At 41.9% G+C, this 21,648-nt stretch overlaps 1 protein-coding gene across 1 annotated transcript in view; it reads left to right on the top strand.

Annotated features, from left to right (window-relative positions):
- HCN1 (hyperpolarization activated cyclic nucleotide gated potassium channel 1) overlaps positions 1-21,648 on the top strand; it is a 303,766-nt gene that overhangs the window by 31,194 nt on the left and 250,924 nt on the right. The window contains exon 2 of the mRNA XM_037038480.1: positions 6,999-7,422. Within this exon, the coding sequence (XP_036894375.1) occupies positions 6,999-7,422 (424 nt within the window). The remainder of the gene's footprint in view (positions 1-6,998; positions 7,423-21,648) is intronic.

The following is a 21,648-nucleotide window of genomic DNA, read 5'->3' as shown; positions in this document are numbered from 1 at the left end:
AGAGTAAAGGTTGAATTTGAGTATCAGGGGAAGGAAGTCTCAGATATTCATCAGGCATTGGCAAAGGCGAAGCATCTGAAAAGGGGTCTTTACAATTTAGCTGAGGGCCAGGTATGTGCAAAGTGGTGAGCTTCAAGGTAAAGAGTGGGACGCACTGCAGAGGATTGTGAATGACTGCATTTCATTTTGCAAGCAACGGGGAAGTCTGGTGAATATAAGGAGGAAGTCATTTGCCTGGGCAGGCAGAACCAGGAAAATTAGTAAGCAGAATATGATATAATGAAAACTTCAGAGGGAATGCTGGCAGTGGAGCAAAATGCTGACTATGAAAGCTATTGTGTGAGAAGGAATCTAAGGTGGGTTACATGCCAGAGCCAGACCCACAGAGGAGTCAGGAAAAATTTTCAAGTTTTATGCCCAGTGGCTGGCTGAAAGAAAAAGAAAAGCAGTTACACTACAACGGAAATTAAAAATAGCAGAACACTCATTTTGAGGACATAAGGTTCATCGGTTTGGATTTTGCCTGTTGAGACGGCTGTTTCAGGGGGATGTTCGGAGGCCACTGGGGACGCAGGTTGGAGTTCACAGTGCATAACTGCTCCCAGAGGTTCAGCCAGTGACAGATGGGAGAACCACGTACATTAACATATTAGTCCAGGCTGTGAACAGAGTGATGAAATGTTTGGTTAGATGGCCACAAAGTGCCTACTTTAATGCAGGAAAAAGGGAGTCCGGTAAAGGTTGAGGAAGATAAATTTCTGCTGGTATGGAAGTATGAGAGAGGGGTGGTGAACATGCAGAGTCCTAGAAACAAAAGACTTGGGAGAGTTCCTAGTAGGAGAAGTGGACAAAGTGGTAAAATACCACCGACCAGAGTGCAGGACCCACGAGAAGCCTCCCCTCTCGGCTGTGGGAAGATTAGCACACCGTGGAACAGCGCGGTTACTGGGGAGGGGGCTTGGTGCAGGGCCTGATACCCGCTGTGGATGACCTTCCTGTCCCGCTGGCTCCCTTTAGAACTAAGATTAGCTCTAACGCAACGTACCTCTCACCCATCTCATGTTCTCATTCGTTGCACTGTTCTGTTTACTGAAAATTATCTAACTATCTTCAATTATGGCTTAACTTTGTTTTTTCTATAAGTTAGACTAAACATTCCTACTGTGGGAATGTTAGTGAGGCTTTACCCTATCATGAAAGCTAGTATATTTTCACTTCCAGTTGCCTGTGTGTGAATTGTCTGTTTTCTGATATTGTCACTTCCCAACTGTCCTTGACAATGAATTTATCCTTGAGAGACATCGGGCTTTAGACCAAATAACAGAACTGACTAACAAAACTGCTCTGCACAGCCTAGGAAAGTCACATCAACCATGGTGTGAAGATTGTGTGTGTACGTGGTGAGGTTTATAAGGCGAGGAAGGATGTCTGAGAACTGGTCGGACCCAAGTCCAGGCACTGGCTGCCGAGCCTGGGCAGGGTGAATTGTCCATGATTGTACTAGGAAGAGAACATGGCATTTAAAATAACATACTTTGTGTTATTTCTCAAGAGATATGTGCTTCATAACTGGGTTATTAATTGGACTTCTGAACATTGAATCGGTTTTAAGTAAAATTTGAAACTTAGTTGTAAGGATTGTGTGTTTTATAAAAAGTAAATGCAAAGCCCTGGCTGGTGTAGCTCAGTGGATTGAGCACGGGCCTGCGAACCAGATCGTGGTTCGATTCCCAGTCAGGGCACATACCTGGGTTGCAGGCCAGTTCCTGGCAGGGGACACACGATACACATTGTATGTCCTCGGCAGAGGCAACCATACATTGATATTTCTCTCCCTCCCTCCTTCCCCTCTAAAGATAATAAATAAAATATTTTTTTTTAAAAAGTAAATGCAGATAGGTACTTGTTTATTTATATGGATAAATAAATTAGTTTACCAACATATGCCCAATTCATGGTTGATATTAAAAATGTAATTTGTTGGAGTGAGTCTTAGGGTTAGCAGTAGGTCAGGTTTGTCTCATCATTTGACTTCAATCATGGGTAAAAAAAATAGCTGCATAGAAACCCTGTACATTTTGGGAGTTTAACCAGAAGTCCTCTTCTCTGGTCTACTCAATGAGCAATGTTTATTTCACCAAAGAGAGGGGAGAGTGGGACCTTTCATTCAATACTTAGAGAGAAAAATTTAAAGACAAGCACCTCCACTAGCGAACCCTGGCAACTGCTTGAATCTCTTTAAGGTTTCGGGTTAGAAACGTCCAACACCAGGTTATTTCGCCTGGAGCAGGAATTGCAAGTGGAACGGGGACCGGAAGGACGGGGGAATTCATGTTGGAGAAGGGGGTTTGTCTCCATTTACTGGAAGCCTTAGAAAGATGCAAGTGGGTAGAAAGAATTTTGAATTCTGCACAGTTTAATATCATGGACTAATCTTCACAGTGCCACTTGGTCCCTTCTAAAAACTGATAGGGGAAAATGGATGCTTAACAGAAATAACTGGTCTATGAAAATTATTTGGTTAGTAATTAAAGTCATGGTTGTTAGTGGTATATTAACTGTGGTGGGACTATTATTTTGTCTCTTTATCCACTGTCAGTAGCAGGTACAGTGATTGTCCAGCTTATTGCACTACCCTCACGGTTAGGACTCACCCCTCTTCTGGTCGGTGCCCCGCTGCGTTGCTGGGTTTGCAGGGAAAGAGGCTTTCTCACAGGTTCTGTGTGCTACACTTTGTGTACTTTGTGCTACACATCGTGCATTGCAGTCTTCCTGCAGAGGAAGCAGTAAAGGATGATTGACAGTCGTGACAGTTACATATCTTGACCAAAGCCACACAGCTGGGAGAACTAGAATTTGAACCCGAGTCTGCCTTCAGAATCTAATCAAGATCTTTTACGAGTAAACACGGTCTCTCCAGAGCAGGACGAAGAGAAGGAAAGGGATTTTGTGACATGCCAAACCCAGGGTCAAATCCCAAACTATATTGTTTTCAGTCTGTCTAATCGAAGATCATATTCCTAATCTGGTTTCTTATTTAGTTTATTTTAAGGTATCCCATGTCATAAAAACCCTCAATAAGTCAAAGTTCAGGGTTATGTAAAAGATAAATCAAGCCATTATTTACTGCGTTCATGGTTCTTTGTCTTATTAAAAAGGATTTCTTTAACTATCCCCACTGAAGTGTGTCTTTCCATTAAAAACTCAGTTAATGTATCTCCTCAGCATTGGCTGCTATAGATACTATCTACCGCACACCATGGTAACCATGGTACGTCGTGGTTAACCAGAAGACAAGATCCAGTTTTGAGCTTCAATGAACTTAAATCCAGTGATGATGGAGGAAACTGAGACAAGCGATTAGTAACAAAAGAAAGAACAAAATAAGAAGCATACCAAAAAATAGATGTTGCTCTGGGGTTGTAAAAACAAAACAAAACAAGAAACTCTTCAGCACAATACGACCTGAAGGAGAGCGGTGCTAACAGGAGAGGGCACAGGGAGAAGGGAACTACTCTGACTCCTGTGCACCGGCCGGCTGTGCAGGGCAGGGACACTCTTGCTGCACACGGGAGGTGCTTGCCGTAAAGAGTTAAAGCAGGGAGTGGGAAGGGGGTGGGGAGCTATGCTCAGGAGTCCTTTGACAACCGGGGTAACTTGTTTTTATTAAATCGGGAGGATTGTGGATGGTTTGGACCTGGTAAGTGACGTGTTAGCCGGCTCTGGGACTGGGGAGCAGTGTAGATAAGATACCATGGACAGGTCTCTTGAAATATTCTCAGCAGGAGATCGATAGCTTTGCCCTGACTAGGGAGATAACAGTGGGGACGGGAAGAGGAAATAGATAGGAAAGACAGTGCTGTAATCAAATCTGTGAGAGATCAAATTGGAAGATAAGGAACGGGGAGAGTGTGAGTGGCCAAGGGGACGTTTTCAGAGCTAACGGTCAAGAAGAGAAATGAGTGGGCGTGCTGGCAAGCAAGAATCTCATGAGGCCAGTGCTCAGGGACGTAGGCTTTGTTTAAGAAACAGAAGTGACGTCGCGCTTCTAGCGTGGGTGATGACTATACTTTTCTTTTTTCTTCTTATTGCTGTTCAGTTATAGTTGTCTCAGTTTCCCCATTGCTCTCGCCTGCCCCACCCACACCCTGCTCCCTCAGTCAACCCCCACTCCATGTCTGTGTCTGTGGGTCATTCATACATGTTCCTTGACTAGACCATTCCCCGTCTTTTCCTGTTACCCCTCTTCCTCCTCCCCTCTGGTCACTGTCAATTCGCTCCTTATTTCCATATCTCTGGTTCTATTTTCCTCGTTTGTTGGTTTTCTTCATTAGGGCTCCACGTATAGACGATGTCATGTAGTATCTTGACGAGCAGAGAATGAATCTGTGTTAACTAAAGTGTAGTGTTAAGCAAAGTTTATTACAAGACCTTTCTTTATGTCTGTAAAATAGAGTCAATGATACGTCAAAGGAAATGATAAGGATTAATGGAGCTTCATATTGATATCAATATACTAATGGCTTCAGATCATATTAAATACCAGTGATAAAAAGCTGTGGTGTGTTTTTTTCCCAAAAACTTATTGGGAAAATAAAGCTTGGATGACATTTTATCCTTTTAATTTCTGTTGACCAAGATGTATAGAATATGATTTTTCCTTAAAAATAGCTTCTATCTTAATGACAGAAATACACAGGTGTCTGTAAAAGTGAGCAGTTTTCAATGGGCTCCTGGTTGCTCCCCATGAAAATGGTTTTTTTTTTTTTAGTAAGGAAAGGTAAAATACTAAATAAGCCACCAACATTGTGTCCACAGTTCAGTATATGCTAGGATCTGTGATTTGTATCTATTATTTTATTTAACTTGTAAAACTCTGCACATTTGGTTTTGTGATGAGCTTCATTTTACAGAAGAGAAAAGTTAGAGAAGTTAAATAACTCCTCTTCAGATTTCTGGTTGAAGACAGCTGCAGTGGGAATGATAAGGGCAAATGGATGGGTGTACCTTGCCTTTAGGTGTGAGAATCCAACAGGCTTGGTGACTGATTGAGTGTGAGACTGAGTAGATTTAGGGCCAGGACTTATGGAGGATGGCTCCAAGGTTTCTGGCTTGTACAGCAGGAATGGAGTTGTTCCTTCCCATGACAGCGAGCACCTGAGGAGTACCTGTGGGAGGCGAGGCGGTGGGTTGGAGGTAGGCCATGCTGTTGAACAGGAATGTGAGATGTGTGAGGGACCCTTGATGGACTGCTGGCTGTGAGGATTAGGAGGTTTACAGGAGGAATGGACCGGAGGTAAGTCTTGCAGAGTCATCAGTTACAGGGTATTCCTGGAAGACATGGATGAGTGTGTATTGTACCCCAGAGAGCCTGGGTGGAGTGGAGATGAAAAGGCCGTGCATGACTCCCAGGGGCCTGCTGGCTCCCGGGCGGGGCAGGGAGAGGAGCCCACAGAAAAGACTGGTGAGAGTGTGTGCACAAGTGCAGATGTGCAGAGCACGCACGGTGTCACTTTGGGTTCAATGACGTCACTTCTTTGTGAAGTAGCTGTTACTATACTGTGTCTCACCCACATCTGCCCTTTGTCCTTCGTGTATTTAGTGGCACATTCTGCAGGTTTTCACTGAGAGGAGAAAAAGAAAAGTTAGCCTTGAGCCAGTGCATGGTGTATGATTGACATGGGTATGATTGTCCGTAAATGCATAGCTGCGTTTTGACAGGAAGACTGGTGGGACCTTCAAAATGACAAACATTTACCTTTTACTGTGTCTTGGGGATGGGTGGGGACAAAGGGAGAGAGTGCCTTTTATAGTACTTTGTCCCACTTGTACTTTTATCCTGGGGCCGTTCATAGTTAGGGATGCTGGTAACTTTGATAGGGTTACGAAAATGAAAGCCTTCCCGAAATGTAGCCCATATAGCCTAAGAAGGACATTTCATGTTCCATAAAAATATCTTGGTTAACAGAAGTTTCTATCATAAAGTATATGTCATTTATGCAACAGAACTTCCAAAGGGGGACATGTATGGCCAGGGTAAAGTAACTCATGCTTCCAGGCTTTTCACTGTTACGGAGTTGTATTAGCCAGTTTGTTTCTTCCATGTTATAAGTAGATACTGTCACAAGTATAAGTAGTCTGTGTATAGTGTCAATAGACTTTGAAAGAATCCAGATGAAAATAACATAATCATTTCTGAAGAGTTTAGTTATAATATATTAACTTGGAATAACCTGGAAGTTCCTGGTTTTATCCCAGGAGGAATATAAGGTGAGATAATATAAGATGAGATATAAGGTGAGTTAAGAATATTTTTAAAAGGTAGTTAGCAATCAGAAACTCTAGTTTCAAATCTAGAGTAGAGTCTCTTAAGTTACTTTTAGATTCAGTATAAAAATCGTTTTCCTAGTTTAGTCTAAAGAAGAGAGGACCACAAATCGTTGGAGTACCGTGCAGCGGTGCGCTGTTCTGGAGCCCGTGTTTGGTCTGATCTCCTAGACATACAGGTGCAGTGGTGGTACTTCTACTTTGCACTGTTTATCACGGTTTATTCTGATCTGTGACTGGTAATTTGATGTAAAGTACTTCAAAGCACTTCTAAATAATCTTTCCAAAAGCAGTTCTTTTTTTTTTAAGGTAGATATTCTGATTTTGTATTTCTCCCAAATTTCTACGCAAACTATAGGGGAAGGTGTTTTTACTTCTTCACCAAATAAAAGGGTTATGGGTGTTTTGAATTTATTTCTATAACATGATATCAAACAATTTTTAGAATTCTATAATTATAGTAGCTTGCTTTAGGAGAATGTTAATTTTACTTAGATTTAAATTTGTCTCCATTGACAGAATTAGTTACCTTACTTATAAAACCAACATTTTGGTTTTATACTCATTTATTTAACAATAAACCAGTAATAAGCATTTTTATGGTGAGAGAAAGAATGGTTTGGTTATTATCTGTATCTTAAAATCTGATTTTTAAAATACATTTCTTGTAGGTTTTATTGGGATTTAATAATGCTTATAATGATGGTTGGAAATCTGGTCATCATACCCGTTGGCATCACGTTCTTCACAGAACAAACAACCACGCCCTGGATTATTTTCAACGTGGCGTCAGACACCGTGTTCCTCTTGGACCTGATCATGAACTTTAGGACGGGAACTGTCAATGAGGACAGCTCTGAAATCATCCTGGACCCTAAAGTGATCAAGATGAATTATTTAAAAAGCTGGTTTGTGGTTGACTTCATCTCATCCATCCCAGTGGATTATATCTTTCTCATTGTAGAAAAAGGAATGGATTCAGAAGTTTACAAGACGGCCAGGGCACTTCGCATTGTGAGGTTTACAAAAATTCTCAGTCTCTTGCGTTTGTTACGACTTTCAAGACTGATAAGATACATACATCAGTGGGAAGAGGTAAGACATATTTTACTTTTTTAATGCCACTCTATCATGATTTTTTCAAACTATAACTGTTTAAAAATGAACAACTGTGGTATGCATGAGTTCTATGAAATTCAGGGAGAAGATTCTTATTTATTTTCTGGTGCATAAGTGATATACACGTATCTTCAAAAAAGGTATGGTCAAATACTAGATTTGAATTGACTGAAAATTGAAAAAAATTAAAAAAATAGTGATTTAAAAACTATTTTAAAATTTTGCATCAGGTTAGTTTTTTCTTAACAAATCCTCTTTAATCAACTTTTCTCATCCTAAGTAGTGTAGCCCCTCCCCCATCATGGATGATTGGTTTTTGTCTGACGTGAATACATCAGGTACCGTCTGAGAAATCTGTGAAGATCTGTTCCGTAATCTAGTTTGTATCATTAACTTAGCATATGGTTACTCTCATAGAGAATTTTCAGAGAATTTGTGCTTAAAAAACACTTTGAGTGTTTCCAAGTTGTATAGTAAAGACTGACTTTAGTGTAATAATCCTGCCCTTTGTTATGCTTTGCATGTAATTTTTTGTGATTGTTTCTCCCTGTGAACTCACTTCATAATACTGAACACCAGCATTCCCAGGAGGCGAATCATTACACAAAAATCACAAACACTATGGTGGGTGAGTGTAGTGAGCGTGGCCAATACTTCGCTGAGTGAGCGAAGTTGTTCGTAGGCAGTCGGTGGGAACCGAAAGGGCTCCCTCAGCCAGCGGCAGTGTCCCCAGGTCACAGTTAAATGTACTGTCACCCAGCGGAGGAGTTTAAGTTCCTATCTCCAGTCCGCACGCTACCCTTTTCGACCCTCTTTTCCTTCTAAGTCCACCTTTCCTGTTCACATGAGCCGTAGCCTGCACTTCACTGTCTCATGAAGCGCAGGCTGGAAGGCTTTGCGAGTGCTAAGGCCGAACCTGCACTGTGGAAAACAATGGACCTGCCGGGGATTCATTGTCCCCATACTCACTCCACAAACTGTTTTTAGCATTTCGAGGATGACTTATGGTTTGGAATTTAGGTTTAAACGAGTCATGAGATGGAACTTCTGTGAGCGTCAGCTCCGCTTTCTGTGAGGCTGCAGCAGCGTTCTGTGGGCTTGTCAGTGGCATTTTGGTTCCCAGCGTTTCAGGAAATGACATACAGTCACAAACACTGCGTGAGACGTCACTGGAAAGGCTTAAAAATGGGTCACTGTTAAAATATGGATATGGGTGATGTTTAAAATCAAATGAAGCTCATTTGAGACGTTGGATTCATCTTGTAATGTGTCTAGATAGCACAGTCCATCCAAAGGGTAATAAATGTTGATTCTCAGACTGCATTGTACCAATTTGAGATTAATATCAAATTAAGGCTATTATTGATAATAGTAACTGATATATATTGAGGTATTAGTATATGCCAAGTACTATATTTGATTCTTTTCTTGGATTAGTTCATTAAATCAATCTTCCCAATACCTCTGGTAACTTGCTCAGATTCACCAAGGTAGAAATAGGTGGGGCTGGGATTCAACCCTTGGCAATTAAACTCTGTGGCAACACTCTTAGCCACAGAACTTTGACATGTATTCTTTTAATGAGAAATACCATAATATTCAGTCATTGTATATATTGCATAACAGTTGTAGAGAAGTATTTGCCACTTAAAACATGGCCCCCCCCACACACACACATCTTAATGGCTAGCCTGTGAAATGAAAAGTCCCTGATAGAAATAGCCACTCAACTACACACAGAGCAGGCAGTGTGACTGTTTTTCAGTGTCTCGTGGTTTTAACCCAGTTACCCGCGAGAACGGCATCAGGATGAACAGATGGCATCCTATCAGATATAGTGGCAGGCCATGTGCCCAAACAGGAGGACACTCTTGAAAGCTGATGTCCTCTGGTCCTGGCAGCGGTCACGGGCACCCAGATCTGTGTAGCATGATGGTGTTTTAAAGATGCCGTGCTATAATTCAGCAGCATCAGCTCACTGCCACCGTTATGCAAAATGCAATTTAATATGCACTTACAGGCGTTTGGTTACCAATCCCACTCTGGCCAGAGTTGTGAGTTGGCAAGATCCTTCTTATAAATAAATGACCTTGATAATAAATGAACCATAAGCTCATTTAAGTGAAGAGTGTTTTCCTGGTTATATGATACCCTCATATAATATTACATATATCATGGATATTTTATGTCATGGATATTAACACTGCGAAACAGGGAAGAAGCAGTAATAATTAATCCAGAATGTCATAGGAATTCATTACTTCATCACCTACTTGACTCAAACCAAAATCACAAAGGAACTTGAATGTTTGCACACTGGCAAACCTCTACTCGATTTTTGTAAATGCCATGAGGATGTGTTTACGAGTAGAATACACCAAATAGACCGGCAGCAGTTGCTCTGGGCGCATTCAGAAGAAGACTGCCCAGGAGGATGTGTGCTCACCCACATGCCTTCGAGCTCTGAGTGTTTTCGTACCAAGCCAGCTAGTGCTAAATTCAGCAAATTTGGGGAAGTGAGGTGTGAAGCCTGGGAGCTGCGGCTGTTCTGAGGGAACCGTTTCCCAGGAAAGCAGCTGCAGGGAACTGCTTTCATCACCAACGGTACTTTTTTTTTTTTCCGGTCCGAATTAGTTCAACTGAACACCCACAAGAAGCGCCAAAGCCAGGTAAATTGGAGAAATATTGTGAATGAAAGGAGAGAAATTTTGAAGCTGAGTCCTTCTGTTACTGTCATTACTAAAGTCGAATGTCGTGGCTAATGTATGAGGGAAGAGCTGATTCGGCTGATGCATTTATGAAACACATGGTGTTAGGAGTCAGGAGAGAAGTTCCTACCGGAGACAGTTCTGAGATCAATGGCTGTAAGATGCAAAAATAGAGCTCTGTCAGTGCCGGGTCTCCAGTGTCAAGTTTCATAGGCCAACGTGGCCTTTGGTGCCCGGTGGCGGGCTGGGGTGGAGGTGAACCCTGGAGCGATCCTTCAGATGCAGCGGGCCGAAAATGCCTTTTCCCTCATTTCCAGGAAACGGACTGAGTCTTTCCCGCCGCTGTAGTTTGGTGTTTACCAAGTCCTGTCTTTCATTCCGCAGTGTGTTTATCGTTAGGTTTCAAGTCAAATCAGGGACCGCGGCTGGGATGCTATTTCGTAACCCGTCACGATTAGGGGGAGCTAATTGCCTGTGATCCTCCAAAAAGAGACATACGGTGAGGAAATCCTCAGAAATTAAGTGGAATATTATTGATAGTCTTTGACCATCACAAGCCACTGAGGAGATAAAGGGAGATTAAGAGCTTAGTAAAAGGGAGATTATTCAGTTAGTAAAGGTGGAGGAGGGTCCTACAGACCTTGAACGCTGCTGATCCTAGTTTTGTTTTTCTTTTAAAGGGGCTCATCTTTGAAATTATCACATTTTGCCCTGTATAATGTGCACTTTTTTTGGCCACATTTTCAAGGGGAAAAATAAGGATGTGCGTTATACATGGGTAGTGCCTGAAATACTTTGTGTCTGTTCTTGTGTTTTATAATTATGTGTCACATAAAATTTCTTGTACCATAATATATTCAAAAATTAATGCCGAAGTTTCTTTATACAAAAAACAAATATCTAAATATAAACAAATAAATAAACAAATAAATAAATAATTGAATTAAAACGTGAAAGTATTTCCCCCCCTGAAAGTTTGGGCCAAAAATATTGGGTGTGCATTATCCATGGCAAAATACAGTATTAGATATTTAGGAACTAGTAATTGAGAAGAGAAATACTACTTTGTACAGTCATCTGTTTGTAGGATTCAGTGCCATGGGCGATGTAAAAAAAAGTGGGAAGTGCCTGAGGCTGGTCTAGTAACTATGGCTTTAGGACACATACCTGGGATATTTGATTTTTCCCCCTCAACCTTCCTTATGTGGGTTTTATTGTAGACCTATCACAATGGCCTAAATCCATTTTGCGTCAAGAAAGAGGGCCGTGGTTCTGCGATTCCTGTGTGTCCGTAGCAATTTCAGGTGAATAATGCATCTGGGACGTGGCGATGCTCTTCCGGCAATCGATATTAGATTTTTGTGTCAGCTTAGAGACAGATTTATCGACACACTCTGCCTAACAACGGAGCATTAGGAAGGAAGTTTGTTCCACAGGGAGCTAATTCGGATTGCAGTGTCTGCCTTTGGTGGACTTGAACGTTCTGCTGGGTCTAGATTAGAAACGAACTGGTGCGGTCAGTTGCTCATCTCTCACTGGGCAGTGGGTAGGGTAAGTACTTCCGCCGTTTGGAGAGCAAAGCTCCCCATCGGCAAGCAGTGGTGCCCTCTGGAGCTGCCCTCAGCGAGGGCGCAGGGAGAGAGCTTCCCCTCGCCTCTCGCCTCCAGTCCGAGCTCACTCGCTCCCCGTGCCTCCCGGGTTCTCCATGGAGCCACGCCCCTTCTCACCAAGGCCACTCCCTGCTTGCACCCAACACTTCTTTTCTGTTGGTTTTCTTAGTTACGTGGGGCTCCTTGCAGAAAATGGTTCGTTCTGCTTCTGTGATTTCACACGTGCCACACCTCACATGCGGAAAGCCTTTCTCTTTCTGTTCCTCCTTTAAAGATTAGGCTAAAATGTGTTTCCAGGAAACATCCTCAGGACCTTTACATAGAACAATTCTGCGGGCGCTGCTTGCACTTGTTCTTGCTGATAGCTGGGTTGATGACGCTTGTCTATATGCATTTTTTTTGTTGATAGACACAGATGTCTATGTGGAAGACTCAGTGTCAACTTTGGCCTTTGTATCTCCTTGTGCCCTAACTATTATGGATTTCTGAACACAATGGGCCATCAGAGTCTGCCTGTCCTCTAACTAGTACAGAGTTCTGAACACAATGGGCCATCAGAGTCTGCCTGTCCTCCAACTAGTACAGAGTTCTGATCACGATGGGCCGTCAGAGCCTGCCTGTCCTCCAACTAGTACAGAGTTCTGATCACAATGGGCCGTCAGAGCCTGCCTGTCCTCCAACTAGTACAGAGTTCTGATCACGATGGGCCGTCAGAGCCTGCCTGTCCTTTGACTACTTGGCATTCTCTGTGCTCTAAACCCATTAAGTGATTGCAAGGGAAGATGCGCTCTTCATTCCTAAGCATCCACTAAGCAGCTTCTATTTGCAGATACCACACATGAGAATACAGAGCAGACCCCAGCTTTGTAGAAGCGACAGATGTATAGAAACTACAAATAGTCACAGATGGTGTGGTCAGTGGTGATAGAGAGAAGGGAGTGCACCGCAGAGTTGTGTCGTGTGCGTGCGGTTTTCTTTGTGTGTGTATGAGTGCATGCATGTATGTATCTTTGTGTGAGGAGAGAGCTTCAGGGATCCCTGAGTGGTCTGAAGCTGGCGTATGCACTGCCGAGCTGGACCAGATGGGAGCGGACGAGTGCATTGCAGTCAGATGGGAAGGACAAGCCGCCCAGCCCAGGAGGTCTGACTCCAGAACCCGGGATAAGGGAGGGTGTTAAGGGTGTAGGCAGGACTTTGTGCTCATGGGGGAGACTGACTTGCTCAGGAAGGTGTCATTGTAGGCAGGGGCCTTACGTTTTCGGATGTAGCAGGGTGAAGGGGCCTGGACACCACTGAGGATGGAGCCACTGGTACCGGTCAGGAGAGAGCCAGCGTCGGGCAGGGAGGGTACTTCCTGCGACATCTAAAGGGACGTTTATCTTTGCCAAGTATTCTAGGCCTTGAAATGTCTGTATCAAATAATAAAATATGAACAGGCCACATGTGACGTCTGTTTTATAATAGTTTATAATTTAAATATCAATGGTGTTTGGTATAATTAATACTATATTTAACATTTACATAATTATATTACCATGGATACCATTATATTTGAGATTTGTATTTCCACCAAAAACATGGTGGTGTGAATTGGATCCTATATTAGAAGTTAGTTATTTATGTGTGTTTATTAAAATTGTGCCTTGTATTTTCTATTTAGTCTAGAGAGAAACACTTAAGGTGAGTTATTTATGACTAGAACTTGGTAGAACGGTTGTGAATGAGACGCATGGGAATTACTTGAAATACTTAAACTGATGTGCGCCTACTGTGATGCGTGTGTGTTAATGTTCCTGGACAGATAGTACTGGTTCTGCTGAAGACTCACTAGGTGTCCTCTGCTGGCTACACGACTCCAGGGCTCCGAAGAGCCGGAACTGTCTTCTTGGAAGGCCTTCCTTTATACTCTCTCCTAATCGCCTAATTGCTTGGCTATTGATGTCTGGATAAGACAGATGACGATAGATATTCATATCTGTAAAAACTGTGTCTCTTTACCTTTACTTTCTCCTCAGGTTAAACAAAGAGTTTGTTAGCTACCTTCTCCAAATTGTCATTTTTATTCTGAGCTCCTTGTTTCGGGTATTATACTGTGTGCTTTTTAGCCCTGAATTTCTAAGGTACGATGTGTTGAGTTCTGTTTAGATGTGAAATGTTCAGATGATTAAGACGAGACCTAGTTGAAATAAGAAGATGCCTGATTTTATTAATGTTCCTTGGTCAGTGCCCTGAAGCAGGTCTGTGTAACCCTGATGCTTTTCACATGGAAACCTCACTTTAGTGCCAAAACAATAAGACCAAATGTGGAATGCTCAGGCCACTATTTTTACAGTAAAATATTAGGCTTTCTCGATGCCGTGTGATAGGTCCAGTGTGTTATCCTGTTTTGCATGTTTTTATGTACTTTGTGGCTATATGTTGAAGACAACATATAGGCACAAAGTGGACTTGCATTCCAAGTTTCAAAATTATGTCACCTTATGCCTCAAAATATTCATGGTGGTGTGCTATTCCTAAAAAGTTATTCCTGGGCTCCTCAAGTTCGTTATGTCCACTTCCCCCTCAGATCTCCTCCTCCTCTCTCATATCCCATTGCTCAAGTCATAAATTTAAGAGGTGTCTTTGACTTCTTCTCTTTTATTCAAATTAAATTTACCGGAGTGATTGGTGAGTGAGATCGCATAGATTTCAAGTGTGCAGTTCTAGGATTCATCACTCGTCTACCCCATTGTGTGCCCACCACCCAAAGTTGACCTGCTCTGCCCTGCGGTACACGCCTTGCCCCCAGGCTCACTGGTTTCACTTCTTGACTGTGACACCAGTTCTAGTTGTTTTCAGTTCTCTGTCACCATCCGTGTCCAAGGTAACTCATGTCATTTCTCATCGACATTATTGTAACGGGTTCATTACTAGATTTTAAAACTCACCCTTGCTTGTCTTCTGAGGGCCTCAGAAGTCATGTTTTTGAAGAATAAGTATTATATTATTACGGTGTCATGCACCTCCTGCTAATATGTCTGTGTCCTTTCAGTACCATTAGGATGAGTTCCAAAGTTCAAGGCCCTTGGAAATGTTAATTTTACCTTTACCTGGGAAACTACTTGCTGGTTATTTTCTCTAATTATGCTAAAACTCTTTAGGTTTCTCATAAATGCTGTTTTAAGGCCTTTACATGTGTGGCCCACTTTTTTCTAGAATGTTATTCCTCTGGCCCACTTCAGTTTATTCATCACATTTTGTTTCTTTGACTCTGACTTTAACTTAAGCATCTCCCTGGCCACGTTCATTCTATCTGTAATGCTGGCAGGGCCCTGCATGAGGTTGCTTTGTACATTCATCGCTTTTGTAATGTCCCTCGCACAAGCCTTTCCAAGTCTGTATTAACTCCAGGAGAGCAGAGGTCACATCTGTTTCTTGCATCTTCAGCTCCTACCTAGTGTAGTATATCTAGAAAATAATGGGGCCCAAGAATAGTTGCTAAATGAGTTAAATGATGCCATTCAGGGAATTTTGATTCAGAGGGAAAAACAAACATGCGAAAGTGCAAACAGGTAAGCAAACGGCAGAGTGTTTTGAAGTCAGTGGTAGAACTACTTATGGTCTAGAAAACGAAACAGAAGAGAGAAGAGGTGTTTCGAGAGTGTGGTTGAGGGCAGGAGAGAGGCTCCAGGGAAGGCACAGGGAACATGGCCATTCAGGAAACCCAGCTTGGAGGAATGTATGTCCATCCTTGCGTGTGGATAGGCCTGGGGAATATTCCAAGGGAATTTAGAAATCATGGACAAAGTCAGTCAAGGTCCTCATTCACAGATGAGAATGATAATCGTGTTTGTCCTCTCTCATAGAATTCTTTGGAGGCTTACTAAGAGGTTATTGTTATAATATACTTGGAAAGTATAACTATACTAATAAAAATGTAAATTGTTATCATAAAAGTTTCTACTGTTATTTATTTATTTTAGTTTTAAAAATTTTATTGTTGACACTATCACCAATGTCCCCCACACCCTCCTTTTGTTCCTCCTCCACCCGACCTCTGCCCCCCAACCCCCTTCACCACACTGTTGTCTGTGTCCATGGGCTATGGATATATGCATATGTGTGCTTTGGCTGATCTCTTTCAGTCCTCAGCACGCTGCCCCCCCTGCCTCCTCCCCCTGCCCCCCCCGCCCCCACTTTAGACATCTGTCAGTAAGTTCTGTGTCTCCATGCCTCTGGTTTTATTTTGTCAGTTTATTTTGTTCACTAGATTCCACATATGAGTGAGATCATGTGGTATTTTCTTTCTCTGATTGGTGTATATCACTTTGCATAATAATCTCCAGGTCCATCCATACTGTTGCAAAGGGTAGGAGTCCCTTCTCTCTTTTTTTTTTTTTTGCCCACGTGATGTATTCCACTGTGCAAGTGGACCACAGCTTTTTAATCCACTCATCTCCTGATGGGCTCTTGGAGTGTGCCCATGTGCCCATCAGTAGATGAGTTTCTACTATTTTAAAACATGAAAAATATCAACAGAGTTCACCTCTTGGCATTTGAGTGTGCTTACTGCCTTCCCAAATATTGGAAGTATTACAGATGTTATTATGCATTATTTCTGCCCAAAATATACCAAGTGAGGAATTGAAGCAAAATTGAGGACAAAATATGTTCAGCCTTACATTTGCCTGAAGCTTTGGGACAAATGTCTCAGACTTTCCTTCTGTGGTGCAGGCAGACACAACATGTATCATGACTGTTGCCATGGCGGACTCGTCATGTGCAGCTAGTGTGAACATTGGGAATGCCATTGGTTCATCAATGCGGGGCACAACTGATGATGTGATTCTGGTTTCAACTCTAATTGTAGCTCAGTGGCTGTAGTGTTGCATGATAAGCATGTGCTACTCCAAATATCTGGGGAATGATCTCAGCTGAACCAGCCACTTGGTTCATCTTGCTTTCTGTGAGCACCTGTGCAAACCAAGAGAGGTGTGCAGAGGCGTGGCATAGGAGGCAAATGGCACAGTGGCACCGTGGCACCCAAGACTATTTTGTTGTTACAGACAATAAGGTGAAACTGACCTCATCTCTGAAGGAAGTGTTGCCTATACTAACTAATCTTTGGGGGAAATGTGTGCTTTTTTGGTGCCAGCTTCTAACAAATCACTTTCACTTTCGATGCAATGTCAGAAGTATTTTTAATTAATTTGGAATATTTTGGGAAACAAAAGTGTGCTTGCATATGTCAAAAGTGGCAGTTGATTCATATTTCTTTGGGCAAAACAGAGTCTTTGAAGTATATCAGAAGATGTGAGAGAAAGAGAGTTTTATGAGACAGTATAACTTATGAAAGCTCAAGAATAAATAAAATCAGACCCCTTCAACTGCACGGGGTACTGGCCGAGGAAGACCTACTTTGACTCCTTGTTCCGTCTTGTCGATATATGCACTTTAGATTTTGTGCGAGGATTCCTGTCTTAGTGTGAAAAGGAAATACATTTGGTTGGTTATATAATTCTGGTGGCTATTTTGAGTTAAGTCTGCCATTTAGGCCATTTTTTTTTGAGAGTCAAATTTTTTTCTGATTATATCTTAAAGTGAAAGTAGACTTTGAGGAGGGGTTCTGGAAAGTAGTCCCGGGGTTTCATATAATTGAAGCAGCTGGGAAGTAAGTGAATAGAAGCTATTTTGAGATAACCTTATTTGTCAGGAGTGGTTTCCCATTAAAACTGGTCATCAGTGGGATGTTTGCAGCACTGCTAATTAGCTCAATGTGTGGCTTCTTGTTGTCGTTGTTGCTTACTGTGATGGAGATGAGTTGGGCAAACAAATAAAGTAAGGAAATTCAGCAACATTGGAGTAGAAGTCAGAAGTTCTTCTGAAAGTCATTTCCAGATACTTTGGTCTCATTTAAAAAATGTGGATGATGGCTTTTACTTGAATTATGGCTATGTTAAGGATCAAAGACAACATTCCCTTATAGCGCTTTATAAATTCTAAAATTGAAAGTCTAGACAGCATGTTAATGGAAGATGTAATTAGCTAGTCAAATTATTTCACCACTTTTTTTTCAGAGAATTTCTGAAAGAATGAAATCCCTATTTTCCTCAATATTCTAGATCATGCCAGGGAGTAAAAGGCAGAATTTGGACGGTGGTGGTGAGTGCTTTGAAATTTAGAATCCAAGAGCTGTAACTGCCCAGTAGTTTTTGAGAGTCAGGTTCTGGTGATGGACTGGCTTTGTGGAGTTGCTGTGTGTGAGAGTAGGAGCCGTGTGCACCTCTCATCTCCACGGTGCCGGGTGGGAATGGGTGTGTCCAGAACTCCTCTTTCCAGTGACTAGCAATCACAAGTGTTGACATTTATAGATTTTCATAACATTGTCAATTAAAAGCACATCCCCATTTTTATCTAATTTGAAATTTATAAAAGTGCAGCCTTAATTCATCCTAACTTGGTAGTAGGTTTCCTCCTGCATGTATTTAATATAAATGCAAAATAACCTTCTAATGACAATAATTAGGAGAAATTACTAATACTTTTTTTGTTAGGAAAGGGTTATTGAAGACCTTCTAGATTTATGATACTTAAGGCTCACATAAATTATTGACTTTAGAATAATATTGGAACATGTATGGATTCTAAAAGTAGTATGTGCGTTCACTTTCTGGCCTGAAGGGCCAGATGATGGGTGGTGGACTCTCAGGTTCAAAGTGACTGACTGTCTTTTTTTGCTCTCAGACATTGCTGTGAATTGTGACATTAATGACTAAAATTTCACCATCGGGGAATCGCTCATGGGTGTTTTATGGCTTTCTCAAAAGTGTCTTACGGAGCTTCATATATAGTTGAAGCCATTACTGAGATAATAGTGTGATAGGCTACTGGTTGACAGGTAGTGAGCGTAACTCTCAAATAGTTGAGAGCAGGTCTCTATGCAAACAGGAACATGGATGTCCCAACTTTAGTGAGAGGTGCATTCAGGTCAGGGAGGGTTCCCACCAGGCTATGAAAAGTTTATTGGAGCTGCAGAGGAGACAGCAGGACCCAGTGAGTGATAAGAACGTATTGCACAGTTTTTCTGGAGTCTCTCTCCCCTGTTGCCGAGTGACCAGTGTACCTAATGTGGGAGGTGGATGTTACAATGCTTCTAAGTGCTATTGCTGGGAACTCTACCAACTAAATTAGCCTGCCCCCTTTCCATTTAGTTCAATTGTTATTTCAGATGTCCCCCAAATCCCCAGTGTCTTCAAATTAGATCACGCTATGGCTCCAGTTGGAAAAAAATGTCATTTAGTGCATCTTTAGCAAAATGCTGCTGTGTTTGAAATAATTCTGTTTAGTAGCACATTTCTTAAAAATGTAATTCTATTTTTCCAGTAAAATATTATATATGCAATTATAGACTAACTATTCTAAATAGACTAGGTAGTTAACTATTTTCCTGACTCCTCATCTGAAAACTTCTTATATTTATATTGTTATCATCAAATATAGTATTTTATATATATTACTTACCTGCCTACCAGATTCTGAGCTCTGTGTTCCATATAGAAGTACAAAGATGAATAATCAGTAACAAGACTAAGAGATTTTGTAATCAAGTGGAGGAGATAGAAAGGAAGTTAACAACTGCCTCCGTTCCCAGATTTTGGGAACCCATGAATGGAAGATGTCAGGAGTGATTCTAACCCCACATCTCAGTTCAGTTGAAACAGAAAGGGCCCCTAAACTCCATGCTCTACTAACATGTAAAATTTGCTGAGCTTTGCAAGCAGAACAATTAATTTCATTTAAAATAATGTTAATACTTCTTCAAGCTTGCAAAATGACTTCCTCATGATGGAGTAGGGAACATTTTCCTTCTGTTCCAGTCATCCCGACTAACGAATGATTCTCAAATGATGAAAGTTTATTAGGAAGAGGAGCAAATATATCTAAGTTTTATAGGCAGTGTTACACACTCGGACTAGTGAGAGAATTTAGGAAAAAGAGACCTAGTTTCTCTGTCACTTGCTCTCTCCCTCTATAGTGTGGACGCTCTTGCCTGAGGCCCCCCACCTCTGCTTCCCACCCCCGGAGAAAACGTCTCAATGCCGTTACTGAATGGACAGTCCCTATCAGATATCAGGAGACTGAGCTGCTTTAAGGACGTGCGTACCCACCCAAGAGCAAATCAGTTATTCCGCAGTATTGAAAATGCCAGCCCCCTTCCAAGTGCTTGAATTTTCTCCACATTTTGCACACGTCGCTGATTTTCCTTGTGCCTCCTGCGTTGAGGCTCTTTGCACACGGGTAGCTGTGGCCACATTGCTGCGTGTGTCCCTGAGGTTCGCATGTTGATAGGTCTCCTCACAAGAGCAACGCACTGTCCAGCAGAAGCTGTCCTCAAATGTCCCGTCAGTCGGAGGACTTTTCATTCCTCTTGCCTTTATTGTTGTTGTACTTACTCTCGCTGTCCAGGGAAACCACAGGCAGAGATGTTACCCAGATCCCAGCTGAGATGATGACCCCTGTCCTTCAGAGAGGTGAGGGGTCAGGTTCTCCCAGCTCTGAGCAGGGCCCTCCCCAGGAGAGCATCGCCCTGCCGGTACTCCAAGTCCCCTTATCATTGTCCCCTTTAGGGAGGTGGACAGTTTTCCGTGTCCTCCTTTCCTGTCCCGTTTCTTATCTCTCACGAAATTTGCTAGCAAAGAGTGTAACAAAATATTGGTTAGTCACTTGTGTGCAATTGTGAAAAACAAAGTAGAACTCTCTTATCAGGGGATACACACACACACACACACACACACACACACACACTGTGGAGTCTTCCCTCAGGCCCCTGCTTCTGCACTGTCCTTTCTTACTCCTGCAGCCCATGGAGAGGGTCTTGGGGGTGAATAGGCCAGTGTGATGCCTGGTTGGAGAACCACTGATCTTGTCTGATTGTTGATTGCTACATCATGCTATTTCTCCCTTCCCCAATAGAGGAGAAAATTTGTGTCAAAGAAATGAAAGTGATTAAAGAGATGACTAATTCAAAATAGAATGTTTCTAAATTAGCAAAATAACTTCTTCGACTTGTAAGAGCAAATATATCATGTTAATTTTTTTCCTTTGTACCTCATATAAATCTCCAGATGGTAGTGTATATTATTTAATTATCTTACTTGACATGGGAAGTAAATGTATCAGGTTAAAAAATGCAATTTAAATGTGATAAAATTTATATGATTATTCTATAAACATTTTCCAAATTGTGCTATTAAAATTTTCCAAAGAAAAAATATAACTCAAACAAATTTTTTCCCCAAAGAAAACAATCAGAATAGCTTCCTCACAGCTCAGTCACGAAAGCACGTAGATTACAAACTTAGGCTGCAAAACAAAATTAAGGCGACCTTAAGTTTGTGAGAGGGTTTTCTTCGACTGTTTCCCTTGTGCTCTGTTTTTAGAGTCTCATTCACCATTCCCCAGTGTGTTGTCTGTGAGTTGTTAATGGTCTTGTGGAGACAAAACTTTGCTTTTGTTTTTCAGTGTTGAAAGTGTTGTTATTGGCCCAGGATACCTTGGCAGCCTCTCACAGGGAAGATATATATACATTTGCCTGTTACATTTCCATCGCGGGTGGGCTAGTGGTGGGCCCTGCTCCTTGCTCCCACCCACCTGGATGTGAGCTGATTAAGCAGCTTCCACCTTGACCTTACAAGTCATCTTCACAAAGAATAGAAGTCTCCATAGGGTCTTGATGGGCAATTAAATGATCTGACCCAAAGTCATGTATGTTGCTTTGTCTTTGGCCTAAATTTGTCACATGACCTCACCAAGCCACAAGAAAGTCAAGAAGAACAATCCACTCATGCTCCTTGGAGGCAAAAAACTGGAGCTAAATAGCTTAATAGCGCTGCTTCAGGAGTTTG

Source organism: Sturnira hondurensis, unplaced genomic scaffold (genome assembly GCF_014824575.4).
Source record: "Sturnira hondurensis isolate 20B ecotype Veracruz unplaced genomic scaffold, ASM1482457v3 Scaffold0024400, whole genome shotgun sequence".
Classification (NCBI taxonomy): Eukaryota; Metazoa; Chordata; class Mammalia; order Chiroptera; family Phyllostomidae; genus Sturnira; species Sturnira hondurensis.
The sequence above is the reverse complement of the archived record's forward strand: the minus strand, read 5'-3'. Positions and strand labels throughout refer to the sequence as shown.